At 38.9% G+C, this 20,188-nt stretch overlaps 2 protein-coding genes across 10 annotated transcripts in view; one reads left to right on the plus strand and one right to left on the minus strand.

Annotated features, from left to right (window-relative positions):
• DOCK1 (dedicator of cytokinesis 1) overlaps positions 1-20,188 on the minus strand; it is a 555,371-nt gene that overhangs the window by 340,121 nt on the left and 195,062 nt on the right. The gene's annotated exons all lie outside the window — the stretch shown is intronic.
• INSYN2A (inhibitory synaptic factor 2A) overlaps positions 1-20,188 on the plus strand; it is a 64,694-nt gene that overhangs the window by 40,954 nt on the left and 3,552 nt on the right. For 2 of the 3 annotated variants that reach the window (XM_019482869.2, XM_006259203.4), the window contains one exon: positions 3,012-3,083. The exons of the other annotated variant lie outside the window; for it this stretch is intronic. In XM_019482869.2, the coding sequence (XP_019338414.2) occupies positions 3,012-3,083 (72 nt within the window). The remainder of the gene's footprint in view (positions 1-3,011; positions 3,084-20,188) is intronic. 3 annotated transcript variants of the gene reach the window in all.

The raw sequence follows: 20,188 nt of genomic DNA on the forward strand, positions 1-20,188 counted from the left end.
ACGTCGTAGAAGTTTGATACAGGTACTTTGGGGCTCAAATCAGAAAGTTTGGGAACTACAGGATTAGTGTACATGTCCAGCCAAAATCTGGCAAATATTCATCTTTGAGTGAAGTCTATATTCAGACAACAATGCTGCCTACTTTCTGAACTAGGTCACAGCAGCTATCACATATGAGCCAGTGCAAATAAAACCTTTACCAATTCAGTAGTACAGCTATTTATGATGTACTTGTACTGTGAAATGTTACTACACAATCTCTTGGATGGAAGACTAAATATATCCTAACTCTTCATTTAGGAGACTCTTGTTTCTAATGTTAGAAAACTTACATGTCATAAGAGAAAGATATTGAGCCATCCCACTAGCAGACAACAGGCAAACATTCAATTAATTACCAGTAAAAAACAGCAGTTTCCCTGAAAGCAAAACTACCAGAATACACTTAACTATCCTATGAAGAAAAATAACTTTTCCAAAAGTCCAGTTCTGTTGCTAAATTTTGAACCCAGAAGATTTAAACTTAAGATTTAAAATGTTCTTATCCATGAAGAGTGGGTATTACTAATACTACTTAGCACTTAATACAATTCTTTTCACACTGCTGTCTCTAAAGTGCTTTAAAAATTATATACAAGAAATTGTCCCTAGCTTATAGATAAAAACAAGCTGCGACTTGCCCTGTTATTGTTACCATTACCACAGCACATAATAGCACAAAGCATGGCCTCAGATCCTGCTGGGATAGGTTGTGCACCAAATAGCTAACAAACTAAGTAGTTAAGTCAAAGCCAGGGATAGGCTGCTTGTAGACATTTAAAACAAAACAAAAAAAAAACATGTTACTAGAACCAGCAGCAGCGTGTTACTTTGACCCAGGTCTGCAGCCTCTGTCAAGATCAGGCGCTTCAGCAGGGTTTTTGGCGCTTTTAGCTAAAGCTGATTCAATCAGCTATTTGATAAAAGTGCCAAAAAAGCCCTACTAAAGCCTGATCTTTACAGATATTGGGTAAGCCAGGTTGAAGTAATGCACTGCCTTTTCTAGGCATGCACAGGGGTCAGTACGGGAATGCACCAAGTATAAAAGTGCCACTTGGGGGGGGGGTGGGGGTTATGTCTGCAAGCACTCCTAATTCTTTCATCTGTTCTCTGCTACTAGTTCACACGAACTGATTAGGAAAAATTAAACCACAACAAAAAAATCCTATTAATTTATTTTGTTCTAGGAAAATAACATCTATGTAGTTCAGTTAATTAAATATACAAACCAAGAAGAAATAGGAAAGCCTGAGACTGGTGACAGATAGGATAAACTGTTCTGAGAAAGAAAACAGCAAAGAAAGTTCAGGAATGGAAGAGTTCAGCAATTGTGAGAATTCCCAACTTTCAAATATCACTACGTATTTACCAACATTAATGAAGATTTCTGAACTGTTAAGTAATAGTTATTTTCCGGTTCAGAATTAGGTCTATGGAATAATTTGAGCAATATGTTCTACATTAATGTTTTACATTATACTAGTTGAGCCTTTTGAAGCACAATATGGTATTAAAGTTTTAATTTAAGTAAACAAAAATCATGTCCACACACAGCACAACGTTAGGCTGAGCACACATACATTAACTACTGCATGGCCACATCTGCACAGCACTCCAGCCAAGTTAGAATTCAGAAGACCTAACTGGGCCATATGGAGAACCACATTAATGCAGGTATACCATTTAGGATATCCAAACTAGGTCTGCAGCCTCTCTAGGACACTACATTGTGTCACTGAGGTATATCCTATGGCACAGTATTTTCCATTCAGGTTTCTTTACTTTTGCCTATCGGTGAGAGAAAAGGCAAACTCTAGTAATTAGTTTCTTACAAAAAAATTTACTGTATGAATTAAATATCAGTTAATTTAATCATTCCTGGTATTACCATATAAAACAAGGTAAGGGAAATTATTAAATTAAAAAGATTTCAAAGTGACATTTAAAGAAAAAAAAAAAGCTATTGGCAGTCTGAAAATTTACCTTTACTTCAGCTACTTTAAGCACGAGTTGTGCAGGTTTTCCTCAAACATATTACTACTATAAAATACAACTGGAACTGAAAAAGGTGGGGTTATTTTCCAGTTTAAAATTCATTTTCCATGTAGAAAAAATACTTTTCATGACGCAGAATATTGTATTAAAAACAAACAGTGGAGTTTATTTTAAAAGATTTTCTGCCCATGTGGGGGTGGGGCACCTGTCAATACAAATGATCACTGAAGTGTTTACCCATTCAAATCAAACAGAAATCCTACTCCTATAAATGTAATGCACTTTGTCCCTGGTATGAGAAGCACTTTCAGAAAAGTCTCCCAAGCCCTTCACAACAATGTAATAGAGAGTAGACAAGTAAGAGAAGTACGAATGCTGTATTTTCTTGGGTTTTTTTAAGATGGGTCATTCTGCAACAATCCTTGTCCACTTCTGGCCAAAATTCCCAAATAAGTACACATTTATATCTTCCAGAAATATACAATTCTAACTACTGCTAGCAGAGTCTCTGTGGTTTACAGAAGTTTCTGAGAAGACTGCGTAGGAAAGCATAAAAACAGAATTGCTGTGTCTATAATAATTGTACAGTAACATGTCAATTGGAAGTTATGACTCAGCGTTTTGGGTGCACCAAAAACACTGTCTAAAAGCTGACATTCACATAATTTGGTTTGCTTAAAGCTTTCTACAGAAACATCTACAGAAGTAGACTTCATGTGAATTATTGCATTCCCCCCTCTAATGATTAAATACACTTCCTTCGTATTTTTCAAAATTCCCCTCACCTTCATATTATAAACCTATGGTGAAAAACACTAATTCTGGAAGCATATTCTGAAAGACAGTTAGCTTTCATGCTCAACACTAAAATGGAAATAGAATGCTGAACTTTTGGTTGCTATGAATAGCAACAATAGTGGACAGAAACCAAGGCTACAACAGTCATGTGTAATGACCTCATGTTCTTATCTTTGTAGGCTTTCGTATCGGACCGGGCAAGACACAGCTAACTGTGACACATGCAGGAACAGTGCATGTATTATCTATAGGTAGGTTAAAAATTATAATATTCCCAATTTTTATCGAGTGAAAGTCATGATTTTATCCACTGATGCTGGATCAGATGGTAGCCACTATTATAGATTGTGATTTCAATAAGATGAAAGTAGTGTAAGAAGACCAGGAAATTAGTCTTTATTTCACTATAAAATTCCATGAATAATATATATTTAGAGATTAAAGTACTGCACAGAACACAGGTAATCCATGAATTAGGCAGATTCTTTGCACCTTTGCTTTGCAAGTTTCACTTGCTTTTTTAAGCAATGTTCTAGAAACCTCAAAGGTTTTGCATAATCTGCATCTTGAATCACCTTAAAGAACCCTCATATAGTCTTATGTCTGGATTTCTGTACAGGAAAAAGGGAGAAAGCATGCACATACTGGAACAGGTTTGATTCCACTACATATAATGACAGGGCAGGTATTCACTTGCCTTTAATTCAGTCTGCATAGAAGGCGCCTTAAAAGTTGCCACAGAAAGAACTGTGGGAGCAGACAGAATGGGATCTGTCCAGTGGATCAGATATTAACCTACCATTAATAACCACCACATCTCTGGAGTCAGGAGAGCAGCAGCAGCACTGGCTGTGGAGTGGTTTTTCAGACACTCCAGGCGCCTATGAATTGCCCCCATCTGCACCCCTCAGCAGGCTGCACACTGCTGCAGAGCTCATATTCTAAACATTTTCAGGCTTTTTCCACTGAATGTCTGGGTATAAAAGGTCCTTGCAACAGATGCAGCCAGATCACTAACACTTACATGCTATGTTTATGCCACTGTTAACATGAGTGGGGCATCTAGGCAACTACCCCAGGTGCCAAATTTGGGGGAAAGAAAGAAACCAAAAAAAGAAAAACTCCCAGCTGCTGCCGCAATTGGACTCATGCTGGTTGTGCCGCAGCAGCTGGAAGTTGCCACTTCCCCTGCATTTGACAGCTGCCCTGGGCATCCAGCTGAGGTCATCATACCTCTGAGTGGTAACACCTGCTCCTAAACTTCTACTTATGCAAGTCACAAGATTAAACGCAAAACAAAAAGTTATACCTAGTAACAATGGTTTGAAGTGCAAACTCATTTCTTAACTAAATGCTTGCCTTATTATGTGAATGTTTATCGGACTTGCCATCATGAAGGTGAGTTAATATTCCCCATAGGCAACTAGTAAGCAAACTTTCTACAGAAAGGGATATATGAGATTTTACAAATTTCTGAACAAAAGCCATGAAATATGCATTACATATTATGTAAAAAGTGTTAGAGGGAAAAAAACAAAAACCCTACACTTTTAATGGCTGCCACTTTAGATTTACTTCCGAGCAGAATAATTCTACACTTAATGCATCATTCATGAGTCTTTTATGTACGTATAAAGATTATTATTCATCATATATTTCCTAAGTTTAAGATTTACTGATAAAAATAGATCATTGTATGCAATGTCACCATCACCTCTCTGATGTCAAGCTGTATCAAGTGGTAGTAGCAGTAGGTTTCATTTTTAAATAGCTGAGGATAACGAGCTTTTCTGTATTATGTAATGCAGCAAAGTGTTTCAGATAGCTTTATATATCAGTCATGGCTGCATGAAGATTTGTAAAGAAGCATTTGAGAGAGAACTTAGAGAACATATCATAATCAGATACAGATGCACTTTTGGCAGTGTTTACCTGGAAAAATGATGTTCCTGAAGCAAGACTTCTGCATGTATAGAGCCATAATAGACAGAATACAGGATGAAAGCATAAATGACAAATCTTGCTTGCCTAACAAATTCTGTCACTAAATTTATTAAGATAAACTATTGACTTTTTTGTACATACATCTATGCATGCTTTAAGTGAACTGTTCCATCAACAAAGGTAGTTTGTCACATACATCAAGTTAAACATTTGGCTGCTTTGGTTGAGACCCGTGTGAATAAAATGAGCAGGATTTTGCCCAGAGTCACTGGATCACTTGTCAGATGGACACTGACCAGTTGATTAAACTTAAGTGTTCTGATAAAAAATTTACCGTTAATAAATACCAAGTCAGAATTTGTTACAGCAGTAATGTTTCCAAGTTCCTTACAAAGCTGGATCTGTTCCAGCGCTAGAAATAAACCAGTGAGCATGAGGTATAAACATACTCTTCATGTCTCTCAAAAGTAACTCCTACGGCCCTAGAATGTTAAATTGTGTAAAATATTCTGGAGTAACTGCATGTACAGCTCACTTTCTGCAGGCTATCCTATTTCTTTGCTGAAAAGATTAAAGCTAATCTATTTTATATCAAAGTGCTCCAACGGTCGATAACTGACTGAGCTATGTCATACTTTTCATCCCATGTTTTAGACTGACAACCTAATTATTCTTATCCCACTACAGTATAGTCTAAAAAAATATTGGGTGTCTTTATGTGTTTCAGGTCAGATGAGCAAACAGAATGGCTTTAAATTACACTGCTGTCTAAAAAACTCCTTTTTTCTCTTGTCCAAAAGCTTGGGAAATACTTTTGAAAATTATTTCAGATTCAAGGACCATGGTTCACAAGAATACGTACCACAAGTCCATTAATTTTATCACTTTTTTTACCCACCTTACTCAGCTTTGCAGAGAAATAGGGACTTAGGAAAGATGGTATCTGAAACAGGGAAGCAACAATCTATTTATTCCTCCTCCAAAGCAAGGACAGAAGAGGAGAAACAATAACTAGCTCAGCTACAGTTGTCTCTGGTCAGCTCTGCAGGAAGGGAAGATGCACACTATTCCTTTCCCAGGGTAGACTCCAAAGTAACAATCGAACCTTACATTATTAAAAACTCAGATTCTGCTTCAACTACCTACAAAAACATGTAAGTAGAAACAAATTAAAGAGCTATGTTGATTTCCAATAGGCTGTTCTTACAGCGCAGTTCTTCAGCTGCATAAAGAACTGCTGAAAACCAAATTACAGATGGTAAATGGGAAATTTCTGCCTCTTGTAGAACAGTAACAGTTTGTGGAGTATTGCAGTAACAGGATACCATATGTACTTTAATCTGGGATGAGGTTTCTTTCTCCATTCAACATGGACGGGGAGCCTCATCTTGCATTCAAGTACCAGCCTGGGGCAGGTATATGCTATGGCTCCGCTTACGGCCTCAAACCAGGCCTAGGTCTGAGCCTGGGCCGACTGCTGCTGCCTGCCCTGGCAGGACCAGAACTGCCACCACTGATATTTGCCAGGGCTAGGGCCACTGTCTGGCTGGAGCCAGGGTCAGAGCCACTGACACTGCCTAGCCAGGGTCAGAGCCACAATGTGCTCAGTGCCTCAGACCAGAGCTGAAGCCAGAATTTCCACCAGCTACAGCAGGAAGGGCAGCTGGTGGAAGAGGAAAATGGCTAAGGAGCAGGTGGGGCAATCAGTATGGGGAAGAGGAAGGCCTGCAAAGGATATGGGTCCAACTGCCTGCTCCCTCCATCACTTATCTCCACCCCGCATGCCCATCCCCACCCCCCCACCACCATTTTCCCTGCTGCAGCAGTGCAGGGGAAGAATTTAAGGTGACCTTCCAATAATTAGATTCTGTACATGAAAAAGCATAACAAATGTATAACTTTCCATGTGTTGGGGGTTGTTTTAAACTTAAAGTAGTCGTAGATTCAAGTAAATAAAGACTAGCTTAAAGCAGAGTAGTCGGCAGCCGCTAGAACTGACAGATAAAACTCCTCTTCGAACTGAAAGGTTCTGGTCTTAGATAACAAACATCTGGGGCATCACAATAGCTAGAGAGAAGGGTTTTTATGATAAAACAACAGGCTAATTACTCTAAAGTGGTCTCAACATAAAAATGCTTATCCAGCCCCACTGCAATAAATGCCAGCCATACCACTGACTTCAGTGGGAGAAGGTAGATCAGGTCCATATTTTGTACCAAACTTGCGAGGGTAGACTTGCAAACCTCTCTTACATATCCTAAATCCCTGTGATACAGGAAGCTAACATTCTACCACTGAAGTCAGCAAGTTGCAGGTTGTCCCTTTCACTTTTGAACTATTAAATTGATAATTAAAACTAATACTGAAATTTATGTTAAAAACATTTCACCGTATTTGACACTAGCAGCACTATAGTTAAGGTGGCTCAATACTTTCCATTACAGTGGTTCCTTGCAAACTGAAAAATTCAGCCAAAACATTTACAATTTGGCAAAGCTGAGCACCTGACACAAGGTAAATTTTAATGAAAAATTTCAGCAAAAAACAGCTCATCCCCCTTTACAGAACCAGACTAGGTAAAAATATGTTAAGGGCAGGACAACTGGAACAGGGATCTTGCTCAGAACCGCAACGCAAGAAGCAGGGCTGGAAGACTAAGATCAGATCAATACCTTGGAGGAAGGAAAGGAAATTTATGAAAAGAGGAGACCAAAGCAACATACCTTGTTTACACAGATTTAGGGTTTTCTGCTGTCCCAGACTATTAAAATAAGTGACAGTGAAATCTCTAAAAACAGGAGAAGAGCTAAGGTGCATGCTAACATAACATTAATTCTGCCCTCTCTGAGTGATAAGCTGATGCACAAACACATCATATAGGCAAACACACACTCTCCATATAGTACAGAACTATCCAACTTCTTAGTGGATGGGGCTGCACTAGCAGGAGCCAGAGTCCCACCGCAACGGACATACAGGAGGGTGGGCAGGCCCCCCTCACCTCCTCGGTCATGTGCTTCCCCACTGCACCAAGTCAGGGGCTCCACCAGCACTGCAGACTGGGCTGAGCCATGCTGCCTTGCCCTTCCTTGGGGTGAGGCCAAGAAGGAAAAGCCATTGAAGGGATGGGAAACCTAGAGACCCCCAGCTACAGTAGCAGCTGGAGCAATGAGGGAACAGCGATCAGGGAATGCAGGGGGCCCACAGATTAACCCCTCACATGCCACATGTGGCCTCCTATTAAATAGCCCTAATATAGTGCATGACAACTGAACTAAAGTCTAATGTCTTCTCTTTGCTAAGATAAGATTTGGGCTTAGGTGAGCTGTACAGAACATGAGCACTTATACCAGCCCCCCGTTCAAATTCTAAGCCTGAAAACAAGGAACTATGCCACTATTTTTAAATCATCAATCCTCACACCTTATTTTAAAACTCACTCATATTCATCCATAGGTCATCTAAAACTGCATTTTCCATTAACCCACATACCAGCCTCATATTATATCACTGCTGACAACCCCCATGGCAAGATGACTCCTCTTCACCGAACCCAATAAAGTATGTATCACGCTCAGCTAAGATGAGGCCTACTAGATTTCCCAAAAACACACACCTATAGGGAAGGGTCTTAGACTAAAATCAATTTCCTTATAATCACTGTATAAACTGTACTGATTAATGTCACTACCAATGAATGCAGTATAATGAAAAGTCAATGCAACAGGAATACATTCAGACAATCCCCAGTGTCAGCTGCCATTTCCAGAAGGGGCAGAGTTTAGATTGTGTGGGCACATAGATTTACACTATTTCCTGGGTTTCTGAAGTCTGCATGTCACTGAAACAGTCTTTCTGGAAGGGCATAAGATCCCCAAGGACAACCTTAACTTTGCCTTAACAGCTTGTTAGAGTGAATTTCACAGAGTTTAAGGCCAGAAGGGACTGGTTAAACTGTCCCCTCTGATCTCCTGTATATCACAGGCCATTCTATTTCACCCTACCACCTCTATAGTAAACCCTAAAGAGAGTAAACTCTTTGTAAGAAGCAGAGAACAGAAAAAAATCAGGTTCCATCACTGCTTGATCTGATAGAATTTTTTTTCCTGGATCCAAAGCTAGTAATCAGTTTGACCCTGATTGAGTGAGCAAATAAACTAGAAAGGCATCTGTCACTACCAGCTCAAAGCACCAATCTACCCCCATCCAGTGCCCAGTCTCTGGCTATGGCCAGTTTCCTACTCACCCAGAATACCCCTCTCCATTAATGCGCTGTAAGGGGAAAAAAAGATCTTTCTCCAGCCCTGAAACATGAGACTTTATTATAGACTTTTTCTTAACATATAACTGCAGTTGTTTTGCACAGCTGAGCCTCTTTTGACCATAATTTTACTGTGCCTCAGTTCCCTCATCAATATAATGAAGATAAGAATTCTTCACATTACAGGAGTGTTGTGAAAATAAATTCACTCCATTTGTGAAGCATTCAGATGCTACAGTTCAGTGAGAAAGGCCAAGAGGAAATGAGTAATTTTATATTCAGAGCAGGGTTTTAATAATGAGAAAGTAAATAAGAGAATGTTCAATAAGTAAGCAGTGTCCATTCTGTGCAAATATGAGGATGGGGCCCTACAGGAAAAATAATATGGGACTGCACAAGGTAAACTAGGATAGTGGAGGCAGCCAAGGGCTTCTAGTGCTAAATTACTGCTTACTACTACCACAGTTTGGATGTACCATAATGCACTCCCACAAGGATGTCAGTAATGATTGAACAAAGAGCCTTTCTAGCATTTCCAAACTTCTGAGTACTTGATTTTGCAACCTTTGAGTTACTTTAGAAGACTTTTTTATAATACAAAACAGGTTTAAATTTAACCAAGTTAATTGAATGGAATGTTCATGCCTTTCTCAAGTGGTCCCCTTTTTATTTCCAAACTGGTTTAAGTGGAGTAGAACAGCATCTTTACAGCAATGAATCAGTTGCCCTGCTGACTACCCAACTGCATCCTCTAATGTCAAGTGCAGCATAACTGAGAAGCTGGAATGTAGAAACAATTAATGTAATTATTTTTCTCTCAGGATGACACTGCTGGAATATAAATGTGATCTAGCACAATACCCTATGCCTAAAGATCATCCTGGCATAGCAGAAGATTCCAAGTGATCTTCCATGTCATTCCAGTACTTCAAACTATTTTTTTATTGTTTTCTTCTTTTATGGGCCAGTTGTACAATGTTTTTATGTCAAAATACACCAATCATTTTGGCAAAAATTTTACTTGTTTTCTTAGCACAATAGTCACACACATGAGGTTTAAACATGATGTTTAAATTTTGCTTGGATTGCTTCTGTCTGCATCTTTTAAAATACTTATTTCTTCATGCTAAAACTACTCTCTTTCCCACCTTCAAAAGAAGAAAAAATCACCTTTTTCTTCTTCCAGATAAATGTAGAAAAATACTATCTATTATGTATTGAAAAATTAAATACCCATTTTATAATTGAAAAAAGAAGATTTTTGCTTCTTCATTTTGAGTAGAGTTAACAGATGTTTTTCAAAATCATAACATTTTAATTTGGAATAAGTTGAAATGCTATGTTTATCAAACAGCAGTAAGTTGTCTAACCCAGTAACACTGCATATACATATACTACCTACAAACATTAATTGGACAATGCAGGCCATACTCTGCTAGTATTTTCCATATAAAAATCTCTAAGGAAAAGCTAGTTGTGTGCAGTAGTAGATGAGAAAGTGAAGTCTAATTCCTTCAAAAATGAGATGCAAAATTAAGCACTATATACAGATTTCCATTGGGTATTCAATACATCTACTACAAAGAGAGTGGGAAGGACCAATATTTAAGTCTCTAGAAATCAGTATGGCAAAAATTGCATATTAAAGATTAGCTTCTTTTTCTAAGACCTATCTTATTTCTGATAGCAAAAATTAAAAAAAAAAGATTCAAACATTTGCAAAGGGAGGTAAACCTTTTTACAGTTCACAAAAAGTAAATTGAACTGTATTTCTTAGTGATAGGCATTTCAATTTTTTTATTCTTTGCAAAGAAAATTAAAGAAATGATTGGCTGATGCCAGATTAAACCTGGACTACAAAGGAAGATATCTGCATATATTCCAAGACATTGTTCTTTTACTAGGCTTCTCTCATACCAATTGTGCTACCTGTTATGGAGATTTTGTGACACATTCAAACAAGGTAGAGATTAAATTAAATATTTGTTGCAATCTAAGTACATAGAAAATTAAACTTCTGTTAAAAGACATGTCCACAGTCCTTCACTATGAAGTCCTTACTATTCTATAATAGCCTGAAAAAAATTAATCATCTTAAAAATATTCAACTTATTTTGGAATTGAAGCAAATTCTAGATCACAAGTAAATTAAAACAGTCAAATTCCCTAACACTGAACAGTAAAATAAACATGGCAAATTAATACATCAATTTTTTTCCGTCAAATGTTCAAGTACAGAAAAAACTATGGTCTCAAAACATCAGATAATAAATGAAGGTTCAGACTGACCTATCTTTTACAAAACTTATGTAGATAAGCCACTGAATAAGAATATAAAAGCTAAAAAAAAGTTATGATATGCTGCACTGTCAAGACAAATGGAATTACATACTTAAGTCTAATGAAGTCTTACTGTTAAGAGGTAATTGCATTTGCATGCAGAAATTGTGCCAATTCTATCATGTCCAAAACCCACTGGAATAAAATCTTTGCAGCCTGTGTTATTCTGTGATTATCTTCTAGTGGAAGTGCCCTTTCCAGTCTCGCTAAAATTACCATCACTTGTGAATTTAAATCCTTTAACATGAACCTATGTGGAGGAATGAGCCTTTTGTTTAATGTTTTGTACAGTAGTCTTAGGCATTTACCATGAATTATCTCAATGAAGGACTAAAGCACTCAGAATAGACCCCCGTTTGGTCAGAAAGGTCAGAAGTATTCTATAGCTCATTCAAGGTTATTTCAGGTTCTGAAAAGATTTCCCTTAGAAACCAAATCAGTAGTCAGTTTCTGCAGAGAAAAAGCCTGATTAAGTCAGGACTTTGGCACTTTTAAAAAGTTTTTGAAAGCCATACGGACAAATAATTCAGGTATTTTTACTCCTTTGAAAAGTTAAAATTTCATTTGCTGTTTTTCAGTTTTGAAATTAAGTAATTTGTCTTTGATATTATAATCCCTCTGATTCGATGATCCACTAACTGAACCGAAAATAAATTAAAAGAATCTATGAAATTTAACCCTCTTGATACTAAAGGAACAAGTTCACAAGCTTAAGACATATAGATGAAAGCTAATTCAGTGGCACAAAATCCTCCCAAACTAAATCTCTTTTGCCTATGAAGGTCAAATATGGTGATAGTGATAGTCTATGAGCCTGAGATTGCCAGGTTCCTACATCGCCCCATGCCAAGAACAGCACTGATCCATGCCTCCACCTGAAGCACGGGTCAGTGTTGGCCCTGGCAAGCTGGTGCAGGATCCAGGGAATTCCTAGCGCCTTGTGCCTCCTGTCACGACCCATGCTGACCAGTGCTTCAGCTGAAGGAATGGGTCAGTTCAGATCCCAGCAGGAGGCAGCACAGAGTAAAGTGAAGTTGGAGCTGGAGAAGCCCCAGCACCCTGTGCCTCCACTCTAAGATCCATGGTGACCTGTGCCTCCACCTGAAGCATGGGTCAGTGTGGGTCTCGGCACAGGAAAAGGGGGGAAGGGGAGGGGCATAGAAGCTAAGGAATCCCCAGCACTCCATGCCTTCACACCAGGACCAGCACTGACCGATGCTTCACAAAGGCACAGCTTAGCACAGGTCCCAGAACGCAGGCCCGGGGCCACACAGGTCCTGACATGGAGGCACGGAGGCATCCAGGATTTCTCTGGGTTTCATGCCTCCACACTGGGACCCACATGAGATTTCTCTGCTTGTGCAGACACTTCCCTGGGTTGTATCCCCCAGACAGGTGCTCCAGGGGCTTAAGGGACCCAATCCTACCTGGGGTGTAGAAGATTGAGCTCCTTAAGTCCCCAGAGTACCTGCCTGGGGTGGTAGAAGAGCACAGGCAGTTCTGTGCTGCCCATGCTCTAGTGACACAGACCACTGCAACATCAACCACAATAAAGCAGCACAATTTATTAGTACCTTTTATTGTGCACTGATGTGGTGTGAAAAAAGGTAGTGGCATCTATTTGCTCTGCATTTGTGCTGCCATAAAAATGGTTATAAATCTTTTCAGAAGCATAAAGTTGTTATGGCAGCACAAGCGTGACATCAGGCAACCTCTAATTCTATCCTAAGAATGGAGGAGGGGTTGGGGGGGGGGGGGGAGGGCAGGTAAATATAATTCAGATGCCCTTCAGACAACTTACATACATTAAGTTAAGGTGTTTTAATGTTTACAGAATTTGGGCTTTATTTAGGACTCTTATCACATACTAGGTAATAAAAATCCAAAACAAAACACAGCACTTCAGCAATGCTGACATGATGTTCTTGCTATGATGGTCCAGGAAATATGCACGGTGCAAGAATTCTTGTGGGTGCTATCTTTTATTGGAGCAACTGCAATCTACCTATTTGTCTATGCAGTTGGTCCAATAAAAGTTAGCACCCAAAAGAATTCTAACATTACTTTGTGCCATTAATGTATTAGGACTCGAATATAAAACATGTAAGGTATTCTGAAAATTTATCTATCTACTAATTCTTTAACACCATTACATATTACATCACATGCATATGTACTGGACACAAATACCCACTTCCATTTTGACAAGGTTGTATACTCAATCTTACACAGGCATAAACAGAGTAATTTTAAAGCTTTCTCTATCCCTAGCAGGTTAAAATATATTTGCTTATGAAAACAGTACTGCAGGATTGTACTGTCATCCAAAACAAACACGATTGCAAGGTGAAGCACTCAAAAGATGGGGAATGCCAGAATTAAGGTTGCCTGTGCTACTATAAAGCTGGCCCTTTGTTGTCTATAAGTTATATCAGTGTTTAATTACATGATCATATATACTGTCTTTCCCCAGGATCTCTGCCTCATTAAGAGTACAGAATGGACAGTGCTCACTTAATGAGTAGCAATTCATAGTTTGTCTTCTCATCATTCAATGTGTGACCCCCATCCCATAATTCTGTGTACTATCTGAACCCAGCACTGAAAACAAAATGTTTAATTTACTTGGGAGTTTTTCTATGGCACTCATCCCTATAAGATCTAAGTGCTTTACAAAAAAATCACTTTCATGACAACCCTTAGAGGTGAAGGGATATTATTATCTATTTTACAGATGAACTGAGACACAGAGATTAAGGTCAAAAGTATCTGCATTAATTTGGGGTTACTCAAATTGAGATGACAGGGACCAGATTGTTCAGAGCGTGTAGTGGGATGTAGCATTGTATATGTTCAAAGCACAGTTCTTACTTACCTCAATTGCAACTAATTACCGCCTCTGAAAAACATGGTTAAGTCACTTAATTGACACAACACAGAACTCTGTGATCGAAGCAGGAATAGAATCTGGTTCCCAAGGGCAGAATTCAGCTGCTTAACTGTAAGTATCCCTTTTCTTTCCGCAATCCAGTCTCATTCACTACAGACCTAATTTACATGACAAGTGAAGAAAGGTCTTAAACAAAAGCCTTCATTATACAACTTCCAGTTGTCCCTGGACTAACTCCATCCCATATACTGAATTAGGAAAACAAGCATGCCATCACATGTTTTTACCCTGTCTGCACTAGAATCAGTTAGTTTCCTTTTTTCATTCTGTCCAGGTATCCATAGATTGGGCAATGAGCACACAGAAGAGAGAGTCCTGTTCTCAAGTCCAGTACCTCTTCAGCCCCAGGACAGCCTGCAGCAGCTGAGAGCTACAACTGCAGGGAAAGTCTTGCTGAGCCCTGGGCTGCAGCATGCTCATGTGAATAGAATCCTTTTTAGCAGAGAAGCTCTAGTGAGTCTATCCTAAATATGTAGAAATTGCAGTTCCTCAAAGGTCTATCCCCAAGTTTGGGTAAACGTTCAGTGGAATGGCAAAAGATGCATCCTGCCTGCAATTTATGTGGATATCAATACTGTTCGTGGAAAAGTCAAAGCATAAGTAAACAAGCTATGCTTGTTCGCAGAAGCAATTGAACCACTTTGGCTCTATGTTTAAGAGGAAAAAACAGCAAAAATTTACGCAACTAAACACAATAGGAAGTGTCTTATAATTTACGCAACTAAATACAATAGGAAGCGTCTTATAATAGGAAGTGTTGAGGCATCTTAGTAACAAGCTGTGCTATCAGTACCACTTATCCTTGTCTTGTATGTTAGGGTTTTTGTTTGTAGTTAGAGGATAATCAACAGGATGAAATAGTTACTAGTCTATCACCTTCTACATGTTCAGACAACCTCAGCATGTCTGAATAATCCTACTGATTCCAATGATGCACCCAATCATAAGAAAATGTAGAAGAATATACAACCGTGACTTTCATTAAGTTTATAGGGGATGCTGAGTAAAAAGGTTTGAGAAACAATCTGAAAGTGAATGAGACTGCATGGCACACAGGATCCAATAAACAGAGGTGAGCATGGCAAAAAGTCTGATGAAATTCATAGGGAAAAGGTATAAAATGATCAGGAAACAAAATAAGATTATCAATTTTAGAGTTCAAACAGAAAGGGCATATCAGTATAAAATAACATGTAAGCAGGGTCAGAAATGCATAATACTTAGAGACAAGGATAAGGAATTTCAATTTCATATCAGCAGAGATAAGCAGCCAACAGTGGGACAGAGCAACAGAAGGCAACGACACCTTTTAGCAGTGGTAATTTAGGTATCCGAAAAGGTTAAAAGCTGGCAACCAGGACAACCAGAAATAAGATAGTTGGAGGAAATAGATAAAGGGGCCAATATTTAGGGAGGACAGTTTGATTTAGGAGATAATATAGAACAGGACGTGGCATTTTTTAGAAATAGCCTGGAAGGAGTAATGTCTGGAGCTCTGAAAGACAAAGCAACAAAGAATTGAATGGAATGGTGTGTAAAACACGGTGGTCAGAGCCTGGAGATTAAGGATTAAGAAAGAGAGATTCAGCAAGGAATACGTTATAAGCACAGGCTCAGTAGAATGGAAAGGGCAAAAAGTCACAGGAAAGAGTTAGCAGCATAGAAGTCAAAGCAATTAGACTAGGCAAACACACCTTACGTATCTATTATTTTTCAGTTTCTACCTCACCTACCCAGAACATTTTTTTCAAAAGTGCATTTTGTATACTCACTCAAACACTGAATTATTTTTAAAGGAAAAACTGTGAATAACACCTGCATTTTAGTTAGCTCTTTTAAACTGCATGCTGAAGTACTGACAACAGTTTGGCAACAAGCAAGGAAAAGTTAGCATGTATTGCTGTACATGCAGTTTCTACTGAAAGTAAAACTCACTATGTACACCTGGCTCCAATAGTTTAAGTCACTCATTTCCCAAGAACGTTAATGTTAGTTATTCATTATGATAATTTAGAAACATTTAATCAAAACGGCTATATGAATTCATTAAGGCTGCAAGTTTCTCAGTTAGCTGAGAACAATATACCTGTTCTAGCAAAACCACAGTAGATTATGTAAAAACACAGCTGGTCAAAAGAGTACGTGAATATTTTTACTGTATTTTATAGCATGTTTTTGAACATATGAAACAAGTAAAACTCAAAATTAAGATCAGTGATAGCTAGATTTGCACAAGGATTATATAAAAGTATGTAAGAGAAGGAGTTTCCACATTCTATCATGGAGAAACTGAAGCAAGTAGCTATTAAGTCATAAACTTGCAATCAAATTATTTGCATCAGCTGGTCTGGATAGATTGCATGCAAGAGTGCTAAAGGAACTGGCAGACATCATAGCACAGCCACTGGCAAGGATATTCGAGAACTCGTGGCACTCAGGCAAAGTACCTGAAGATTGGAAGAGGGCCATTGTGGTGCCTATCTTCAAGAAAGGGAGGAAAGATGACCTGGGAAACTACAGGCCCATCAGTTTTTACCTCAATCCCTGGGAAGATCTTGGGAAAATATATCAAAGAAACCATTCTTGACAGGCTAACAGAAGGCAACATCCTGAGAGACTGCCAGCACGGGTTTGTTGCGGGTAGGTCTTGCCTGACCAACATCATTTCCTTCTATGACCTGGTGACATATCACCTGGACAAAAGGGTTGATATCATACATCTGGACTTTAAAAAAACCCTTTGACTTGGTGTCCCACAATGTCGTCATGGAAAAATTGGGCAACTGTGGCCTTAACTACACCAGTCACATGGCTGGGAAACTGGCTCCGAGGTCGGACCCAGAGAGTGGTAGTTGACGGAACTGAATCAACATGGCACTCAGTGACCGGTGGTGTCCTCCAAGGCTCTGTTCTCAGACCTGTACTCTTTACTGTCTTCATAAACGATCTGGACTCTGGTGTCAGAAGCAGACTGGCCAAGTTCACTGATGACACCAAACTTTGGGGAAAAGTATCTACACTTGAGGATAGGCTAGTGATCCAGGCCAACCTCAATAGGCTTGCAAGATGGGCGGATGAAAACCTGATGACATTCAGCAAGGAGAAATGCAAGGTGCTCCACCTCGGGGGGGAAAAAAACCCATGTCACACTTACAGGCTCGGCAATGCTACACTCACTAGCACCACAACCGAAAGAGACTTGGGGATCATGATCAACTACAAGACGAACATCAGCCACCAATGTGATACTGCAGCTGGCAAAGCAACCAAAACTCTGGCTTGCATCTACTGATGCATCTTGAGCAAGACACAGGATGTCATCCTCCTGCTGTACTCGGCCTTGGTGAGGCTGCAGCTGGAGTACTGCACCCAATTCCGGGCTCCACAATTCAAGAAGGATGTGGAGAAGCTTGAAAGAGTCCACAGGAAAGCCATGTGCATGATCAGAGGGCAAGAGAACAGGCCTTATGAAGAGATACTGCAAGCTATGGGACTCTTCAGCTTGGAGAAGTGCAGGCTCAGGGGTGACTTGGTGGCAGCCTATAAGTACATAAGGGGTGTGCATCAGGACCTATGGGAACGCCTGTTCACCAGAGCACCCCAAAAGGATGACAAGGTCCAACAGTCACAAACTCCTGCAAAACTGTTTTAGCCTGGACATAAGGAAAAAACTTATTTACTATCCAAGCCCCAGAAGCCTGGAACAGACTCCCCCCAGAGGTGGTGCAAGCACCTACTCCGGACACCTTCAAGAAACATTTGACACCCATCTAGCTGGGATCCTTTGACCGTAGCTGACTTCCTGCCCCTTGGTCAGATCGCTGGACCCAATGATCTTATAAGGTCCCTTCCAGCCCTAATGTCCATGAAATCTATGTATCAAAGAGTACAAAAAAATTAGAAAATTCAAATATAAATGCATTTATCTTCCAAGTTATAAAGCTATGCCTCTGTAAAAACCTATACAGTTATAAAAGATTACAGAATATAGATGTTAGTATTCTTCTTCTCACTCTCTTCAAAATAAAAGCATGGTTACTTTCATGTCAACTGACAAAAACAAGTCCAGAAGTAGTGCGGAGGTTTGGGTTTGGGTTGTAGTGCGGAGGATTTCATGCAGTTGAGAACACTTTCTCAGCCAAAATATGCTTTTCCTTACAGGAATTAGAACTGAACAAGCTTTTCACTTCAAGTCAATATTTTTAATTAAAAAAAAATTATAACAAAAATTACTTAATAGGGCATAAATAATTTATCAAGTTATTATTTTTGAAATGTAAAGAGGACCTAATTTAAAGTAGCATTTGTATCACAGCCCAATGTATTTTTACTATGTCCCAAGTGAAAATAACTTTCCTTCCTAACAGCAAAGGCTGAACTGCATATCTTAGATATACCTATTATTGTCTTGTTCTCAACAAAATCCAATTCTTGCCCAATATCCACCCACTGAAATCTACAAAATTTAAAGTTATATTAGAGCAGGCCGCCTTTTACTTTATAAGATTTATTCTTGATTTTTGAAAATGTATATACGTTGTAGACTCAACAAAATGCTATCTCATCCTTTCAACAAAATAAAGGCAACTGTCTTCTTGCTAGCTTCTTTTTGATAACAGTATAGCTAAACTGCAAATAAGAATCTGGCATCCACATAAAGATAGTATTGCCATTTTGTTAACAAGGAGCTGGATTAGATTACTCTGTAATTACATGGTTCTGTAGTGTGATTAATTGCTTAACAACAGGATACTCAATGTAGCTGCTTAATGGAAATTCAATATTCACAGGTAGAATACCAAATATGCACCTGTAACTAAAAGTTTAAATCTTCAGACAGCTTAGTATTCTTCAGTCGAGTTAGTGGGGTTATGAAAAATGTGGTTCATTTTAAACACTTACTTGATATTCTTACATTAACACTTTTAGATTAACCATTCTATTTTTTTTTTTTTTGAGTGACTCCACTTTTATAAATGTATTTACAATTCTTGGAAAAGCTACATAAAAATTCAGACCAACAGGTATGCTGATAAGTATCCAACAACAAGAACATCTGTTTAGTCGTTCTTCACTATCCCACATCCAAGAGTCCCACTATAACTCCTACTCAGATGGACTCTTGTCAGCTCCGATTCAGAATCTTCTTACTCAAGAGATGAAACTTCCCTGCCTGTCTTCCCTATCTGTAAAATGAGACTCGTTATTTCAGTATTGTAGGGAGCAGCAATTGATTTCTGCAAAGCGCTACGTAAGTGGTAAAATTCATCTAAAAACCCTGGGACCTAATGACTCCCGAACTCACAGCTTACTTGGAAAATTTTCCATTGAAAATATTTTAAAGTGTTGTTTCAAGCTTGGACCACAAAGCAGTGGGCTTCACTGCTCTTGTACCTGGAGACTGGAAAGAAGGAATCAAAGATGCCTCTCTGTGTATACAAATCATTAGTTAAGATGAATCACTTTAATGTGAAATGCTTTAAAATCATAAGGTCCACCTTTTCCATGGAGTTGATTATACTAAGAATGTAAGCCCTCAAGTAATTTACTTCACATGATTTCTCATTAAAAGCTAAGAGCAGCTGACTCCAGTTTCAGAAGGGACTTGAATCCAAACCTATAATAAAACCTACCCTCTCATATGTGTGCAATATTGTGGGAGCTCCACTGTACACTGATAGAGTTAAGCAGGGTTTGAATTATGGGGGCCTCAGGGTGCCTGGGACCCCTGAGACCCTTCTTTGTTCTGTACAAGGTATAGGTAAGATGAGGTGGGAATGCACACTATAGAGAACATCTCCGTAACCTGTTATACCACATGCATGTGAACAATATTATTTCTGCGGCATTCAGAGCTTTAC

The sequence above is a fragment of the Alligator mississippiensis genome, chromosome 6, assembly GCF_030867095.1.
Source record: "Alligator mississippiensis isolate rAllMis1 chromosome 6, rAllMis1, whole genome shotgun sequence".
Taxonomy (NCBI): Eukaryota; Metazoa; Chordata; order Crocodylia; family Alligatoridae; genus Alligator; species Alligator mississippiensis.